Source organism: Penaeus chinensis, chromosome 38 (genome assembly GCF_019202785.1).
Source record: "Penaeus chinensis breed Huanghai No. 1 chromosome 38, ASM1920278v2, whole genome shotgun sequence".
Classification (NCBI taxonomy): Eukaryota; Metazoa; Arthropoda; class Malacostraca; order Decapoda; family Penaeidae; genus Penaeus; species Penaeus chinensis.
Window position 1 is genome coordinate 15,154,833 of NC_061856.1, and position 7,500 is coordinate 15,162,332.

Genomic DNA, 7,500 nt, shown 5'->3' on the forward strand with positions numbered 1-7,500 from the left:
CTCATCACCATCACCTCAGTCCACTCACTCTTATCATAGCTTGCCTTTCCCACTCTTTACCTAACATTCCCCGTTCCCTTTGCGTGTCTTCCTTCCTCTTTCCTCCCCTTCTATACCCTTATCACCCTCGTAGCTTCACCCTTACAATCATTCTGCAACGGGTATTTCGAAAACACTTGAAGATCAGAGCGAAACGAAGGGGGAAGGAAAGAATGCTGAAATAAAATGAAAATATGAGAAAGAAGGACAAGACACACAAGGTTAAAGAATTGGAAGAAAAGAGAAGATAAGAAAAATGGAAATGGGGAAAAGCGTAGAAACAAAGGAACTAGACACACACACTTAACCGTCTCTTTGATGTTCGTATCTTGGCATATAACTCTTCGAACTTCTAAACATTTATATACAACTATTCTTTTTTTACAATTCTACAGAGCTAAATATTTGTGTGATTGGCCAGACTGCATGATCGTAACACTTTAGGATAGTTTGTAGGTCTTATCATAACGTAGTGGTGGGTACATATTTGGTCACGTGAAACATACGGTAATGATTCACGGTCTATATAACCGATGTATATATCACAGTATGTATAACGATTTTTTTAAACGTACTATGGCATACCGTGTGACATGACGTCAGTTGGTAAAAGTTGAAACAGCCAAATTATCACGATGTTTTTGATGGTCGTTAAACGTTAAGTGATGTTTAATAAGAGTAATCTATCAACAGGGATCATCAGACCACATTGTTTGATTATATTAAGGTTGACACTCAAGGTAGGACCAAACTGCTGTTAGGAACGAATATCAGATTACTGAATGATGTATGTGACCTAGGTGATACAATGTACACGATAGGGGTTTTTAAGTTGAGATAGGATACACTAAATCACGTTTCTTTAGAATAGTATATCCTACACAATATATGGTTAAAAACGGTAAGAGAATAGTTAATGGTGCACTGATGAGGGGGGATTCAAGAGGTAAAGAGGCCAGACAAAGACAGAAGAAAGGGAATGAAGAGAAGACAGAGGGAAGAAGCGGAAACAGAAGAGGGGAGTAAGGCAAAAGGAGAGGAGGAGAGAGAGAGGAAAACGGGAAGAAAGGGAAGCAGGGAGGAGACAAAGAGCCATGGAAGGGGTAAATCGCCCGTGTCTTGTTTCCGACATACTGCAACGATGGGAGAGCAAAGGAGCATAGCTCAGAATCGTAAATCTCCATTATGGAGCGTTCACATGACTGCCACTGATAGCTGGTGGGTCTCTTTTTCAATAAACTCCTGTGCGGAAAACGGCACTGGAGTTGGGTGCGCCTCACAAGCGAAGGGTCGTTAAAAGAATAACAGGTACGACCCAGATGCCCGTCATCGGCCGTGGAGTGTGCTGAGCCGCGATATAATTCTAGGTCAAGAGAAGGCAGCCAGCCCGAGAAGCCCGGAACCGCCCCCGCCCCCCTCCCCCTTCCCCTTCCCCTTCCCCCCAGTCCCGGCCTAGGGCGTCGCTGCCTGGCACCAAGAGAGCTCACCGCCGCCGCCGCCGCCTCCCCTTACGCAATCCTCGGCATTGCTTCGGATTGGCACCGAGTGGTCTTTTCCCTACCGAAGGTCATGCAGGCGTATAAATGGCATTGTGAGTGAAACCATGGCCACTAGGTATTGTCAATGTCAAGCTCTACTGCCTACTGCTTAGTCTAACGTCATGTGCTGTGTACTATTCAGTGTAACATCATGCAACACTGGTCCATGCCCGGTACCGTGCAAGGGCGACCCATGCCTGGGACGGCGGTCTCAAAGCTGATTCCAAGGTTGTCTCATGACGCGAGGAATCACCTGTGGAAATCATGCAGTGCTGGCGGTACTAAGACGTTGCGAACACAGACAGGGCATGCAGATGGCCATACAGTTATGCGGAATCAGCGTCATATACATGCATGCAGTTTTTATGAGCGTTTAAGCTTTATCCATGCAAATCTGTTTGAAGGCAGATTAATGACAAAACTTTGTCTTTAATTAGCTGTGACTCTGGATTTTTGAGTGTATTTACTGCGCTTCCCCGACCTGACCTTCCCTACTCTACCTACAGACTTCATTCCGGCATAAATCACCGAAAATAAATTACTGTTTAATTCACAGATCGCGCACGAGTGCGCCGTAAGAACCGCATCGCCTGTCCTCGCGGCCGCCGCCTCTGCGACGTCCGACCAGACAACCGCGCTTCACGGCCAAAGAGACGCTCTGCGGCGAGACGGCAAGCCGCACGGAGAATGATAGCTCCAAGGAAAAATATTACTGGCGTAAAAATAGGAGAGAACGGGGAGAACTAGTGGCCTCAATATGTGGCGAGCGGCGCTCCCTCGCTCCTTCCCAGCCTCTCAACTAGGCCATCTCCTGTAAAATCCCTCTCCCCCGCACTCTTCTTTTACCCCCCCCCCCCTCTTTTCCCCTTCTGTCTCCTCCATCCCAATATGCAGTACTTTGTCGTCTCCATCCCCATCTGTCACGGCATTTTCTCCCCTTTGCTATCTATGTCTTTCTAGGTCCTTCTATCCGCCTACTCTTTCACTACCTCTACCTCTTTCACTCCAATTCTTTCTTCTTTTCTCTCAGTTCTTGTCCCCTCTCATTTGCTCCACGAACCAGGCCCTGAATCTGTCCTTCTCTTAATTCACTCAGCTGTGGTAGTCTATATCTTCTATTCATTCACTCATCTATGGCGATCTTTAACCGTCCAAAGTTGAGTCACTAAGCTACCTTTCTCCTGAGTCATTCCGTCTCTCTGTCGCCTGCTGCCCTCGCTCTCTCGACGGTCATGCTAAGCACCCGTCCAAGTTAAAGCGTATATTTTGTGAACGTATTTTGTGTTGTGGTTGTGTGTGTGTGTGTGTGCGTGTGTGTGTGTGTGTGTGTCTGTGTGTGTGTGTGTGTGTGTGTGTGTGTGTGTGTGTGTGTGTGTGTGTGTGTGTGTGTGTGTGTGTGTGTGTGTGTGGTAATACAGACTAATATATATTTATGAGAGAGAGGAGGGGAAATAAGTAAAGGGGAGAGAACGGAAAGAGGAAGAGAGATGAAGGAAAGAGGGAATAGAGACGAGAATGAGATTCAGATACAGTGCGTCGGGGATGGGGGGGGGGGGGAAATAAAGAGTAGGATGGAGGTAGAGTAAGAGGGACGAAGAAACAAACCGAGAGTGATGAGAGAGAGAGAGGGGAAGGGGGAGGGGGAGAGAGGAATGAAAGAGAGAGAGGGGGATTGTGAAGGAGGGAAAGGGAGAGGCAGAAATGGAGAGTAGGGAGGGAGAGAGAGAGAGAGAGAGAGAGAGAGAGAGAGAGAGAGAGAGAGAAAGAGGGAGAGGGAGGTACAGAGGGAGAGGGAGATATAGAGAGAAGGGGAGAGAAAGAGAGAGAGAGAGAGAGAGAGAGAGGAGAGAGAGAGAGAGGAGAGAGAGAGAGAGAGAGGAGAGAGAGAGAGAGAGAGAGAGAGAGAGAGAGAGAGAGGAGAGAGAGAGAGAGGAGAGAGAGAGAGAGAGGAGAGAGAGAGAGAGAGGAGAGAGAGAGAGAGAGGAGAGAGAGAGAGAGAGAGAGAGAGGAGAGAGAGAGAGAGAGAGGAGAGAGAGAGAGAGAGAGAGAGAGAGAGGAGAGAGAGAGAGAGAGAGAGGAGAGAGAGAGAGAGAGAGGAGAGAGAGAGAGAGAGAGAGAGAGAGAGAGAGAGAGAGAGAGAGAGAGAGAGAGAGAGAGAGAGAGAGAGAGAGAGAGAGAGAGAGAGGAGAGAGAGAGAGAGGAGAGAGAGAGAGAGAGAGAGAGGAGAGAGAGAGAGAGGAGAGAGAGAGAGAGAGAGAGAGAGAGAGGAGAGAGAGAGAGAGAGAGAGAGAGAGAGAGAGAGAGAGAGAGAGAGAGAGAGAGAGAGAGAGAGAGAGAGAGAGAGAGAGAGAGAGAGAGAGAGAGAGAGAGAGAGAGAGAGAGAGAGGAGAGAGAGAGAGAGAGAGGAGAGAGAGAGAGAGAGAGAGAGAGAGAGAGAGAGAGAGAGAGAGAGAGAGAGAGAGAGAGAGAGAGAGAGAGAGAGAGAGAGAGAGAGAGAGAGAGAGAGAGAGAGAGAGAGAGAGAGAGAGAGAGAGGAGAGAGAGAGAGAGAGAGGAGAGAGAGAGAGAGAGAGAGAGAGAGAGAGAGAGAGAGAGAGAGAGAGAGAGAGAGAGAGAGAGAGAGAGAGAGAGAGAGAGAGAGAGAGAGAGAGAGAGAGAGAGAGAGAGAGGAGAGAGAGAGAGAGAGGAGAGAGAGAGAGAGAGAGAGGAGAGAGAGAGAGAGAGAGAGAGAGAGAGAGAGAGAGAGAGAGAGAGAGAGAGAGAGAGAGAGAGAGAGAGAGAGAGAGAGAGAGAGAGAGAGAGGAGAGAGAGAGAGAGGAGAGAGAGAGAGAGAGAGGAGAGAGAGAGAGAGGAGAGAGAGAGAGAGAGAGAGAGAGAGAGAGAGAGAGAGGAGAGAGAGAGAGAGAGAGAGAGAGAGAGAGAGGAGAGAGAGAGAGAGAGAGAGAGAGAGAGGAGAGAGAGAGAGAGAGGAGAGAGAGAGAGAGAGAGAGAGAGAGAGAGAGAGAGAGAGAGAGAGAGAGAGAGAGAGAGAGAGAGAGAGAGAGAGAGAGAGGAGAGAGAGAGAGAGGAGAGAGAGAGAGAGAGAGAGAGAGAGAGAGAGAGAGAGGAGAGAGAGAGAGAGAGAGAGAGAGAGAGAGAGGAGAGAGAGAGAGAGAGAGAGAGAGAGAGAGAGAGAGAGAGAGAGAGAGAGAGAGAGAGAGAGAGAGAGAGAGAGAGAGAGAGAGAGAGAGAGGAGAGAGAGAGAGAGAGAGAGAGAGAGAGAGAGAGAGAGAGAGAGAGAGAGAGAGAGGAGAGAGAGAGAGAGAGAGAGAGGAGAGAGAGAGAGAGAGAGAGGAGAGAGAGAGAGAGGAGAGAGAGAGAGAGAGAGAGAGAGAGAGAGAGAGAGAGAGGAGAGAGAGAGAGAGAGAGAGAGAGAGAGAGAGAGAGAGAGAGAGAGAGAGAGAGGAGAGAGAGAGAGAGAGGAGAGAGAGAGAGAGAGAGAGAGAGAGAGAGAGAGAGAGGAGAGAGAGAGAGAGAGAGAGGAGAGAGAGAGAGAGAGAGAGAGAGAGAGAGAGAGAGAGAGAGAGAGAGAGAGAGAGAGAGAGAGAGAGAGAGGAGAGAGAGAGAGAGAGAGAGAGAGAGAGAGAGAGAGAGAGAGAGAGAGAGAGAGAGAGAGAGAGAGGAGAGAGAGAGAGAGAGAGAGAGAGGAGAGAGAGAGAGAGAGGAGTGTGTGTATTCATATATATATATATATATATATATATATATATATATATATATATATATACATATATATATATGAATATATATATGTATATATATATATATATATATATATATATATATATATATATATATATATGCATGTATTCATGCATGTATGTATGTCAGTATGTATGTAAGCATATTTATGTACATTTATATACATATATATATTTATATATTTATATATATATATATATATATATATATATATATATATATATTCATGTGTATTCATATATATATATATATATATATATATATATATATATATGAATATATATATGTATATATATATATATATATATATATATATATATATATATGCATGTATGCATGCATGTATGTATGTAAGTATGTATGTAAGCATATTTATGTACATTCATATACATATATATATTTATATATTTATATATATATATATATATATATATATATATATATATATATATATATGTATATGTATATATATATGGTTGTGTATGTGTACACATCCATATATATATATATATATATATATATATATATATATATATATATATATGTATATATATATATATGTATATATATATATATATATATATATATAACCTCTATCGAAAGCGCCGTGTAAAATCGAACAGATTTATCGTCATTTGCCTATCTGAAGTGTTAAGAGTCAAGTAGTCCCTCATATTTTGCTTTGTAATTTGGCCTGAGTTCGACGTCCCAGCCACACACGACCGCTTTACTTAAGCCACTCCACGGACAGTCCTCCACTCAAGACACCATCCCACACGTGACCTAAGTCAGTCTTTATTATCTGGGTCATACCGAAGAACCATTCTCCGCATGCTCTCAGCACTGAGTCACTCTGAGTCACTCATACTGATATTTTTCCCTCCTCTTATTCCTTGAAGCAAGTCACTCTAAGTCTCCCTTTACTGAAAGTCACACTTTAGGACCTTGTCACACTGATAGACCTCCCATTATACTGTCCCTGAACTAAGTCATACTGTGCACTATTTTTCTACTCTACTGCTTTATTAATGTCTAAAGATGTGAACCCTAGATATCTCCCTCTTTTGAGAAATTTCAATGCATATGCAATAATTATAGATGCATTACATCTATTACACATTTCTTTATTTACCTTTTTTTCTCAAACTTTCATGTCTTCTAAAAAAAAAAAAAAAAAAATATATATATTTTCTGATATGCCCTTTCTAAACACAGCTTTCCTTTCTAACATCTGAATGCTACTAAGACTATGAACGCACTTTGCAGGAACTTTCAGGAATATTACTTCATTTAATATGATTTATATAGCATCAAACTTTTAAGCACAGTGAAATTCTACAAAGCAACGAAGTGTTCCTTACCTGTTTTAATAAGTTTGAAGGTCGCTGAGTTGTGAGCCTTGAGAGGTTCATTAACGCTGGGATGAGTAAGGTCGCGCAGGCTGACCTCGCCTGCCATGACGCTCTTCTGAGGGCCTCGAGACGCCCCTCCTTGACTCTTTAAGCTAGCCCCCGCCCCCCTGGTCCCCCCCGCCCCTCTCGTTCCCCCGGCACCAGCCGTGGTGGGATCCCCTCCTTTCTGGCTGCCCCTGAGGCTCTGAGGGCGAGACAGCCGAAAATCCTCCACCTGCGGAAGACACTCCTGTTGGATCTTGAGACACTCGGCCCCACTTAGGTATTGTGGTGGAGGCGCTGCTCCCCCTCCTCCCCCTCCTCCTCCCCCTCCTACTCCCCCTCCCCCTGCTACTGCACTGAGGTGAGACCTAAAACTTTCACTTTTACCAATGTTTGGCTTCAGGTTTGACTCTCCACTTTGTGATGTTCCTGCGATAGCACTCCCGCGCGCGTCCTGAGAAGGTTCACTCGATCGGTTAGGTTTCCCTTTCACACTATTGCTGTTACTTTCTGTAGCAACGGCTTCACGGGCGAGTTCGTGACGAGACCTGAAGCTGCCGCTGCGAGATGCCGCCGACTCCACGAGCGCACCTGTGGGAGTGCCCGCCCACGAGGCACGGTTGGTCACTGCCGCTCCGGCGGGCGACTGCGGGCTCAGGAGGCCGCGAGTCTTCGTCGAGGAGAGTGACGACGTCTCCGGCGAGGCTGAGTGCGAAGACTGTTGCCGCTGCTTTGCAGGCTCAGGCTGTGGTGGAAGAGACTGCTTGTGCGACTTCGCTTGCTTCAGGC

General features: G+C 45.7%; 1 protein-coding gene across 3 annotated transcripts in view; it reads right to left on the reverse strand.

Moving 5' to 3' along the window:
• Window positions 1-7,500, reverse strand: part of LOC125045832 (ataxin-2 homolog) — a 329,053-nt gene that overhangs the window by 321,033 nt on the left and 520 nt on the right. For all 3 annotated transcript variants that reach the window (XM_047643342.1, XM_047643343.1, XM_047643344.1), the window contains exon 1: window positions 6,679-7,500. This exon is cut by the window's right edge. In XM_047643342.1, coding sequence (XP_047499298.1) covers window positions 6,679-7,500 — 822 coding nt within the window. The remainder of the gene's footprint in view (window positions 1-6,678) is intronic.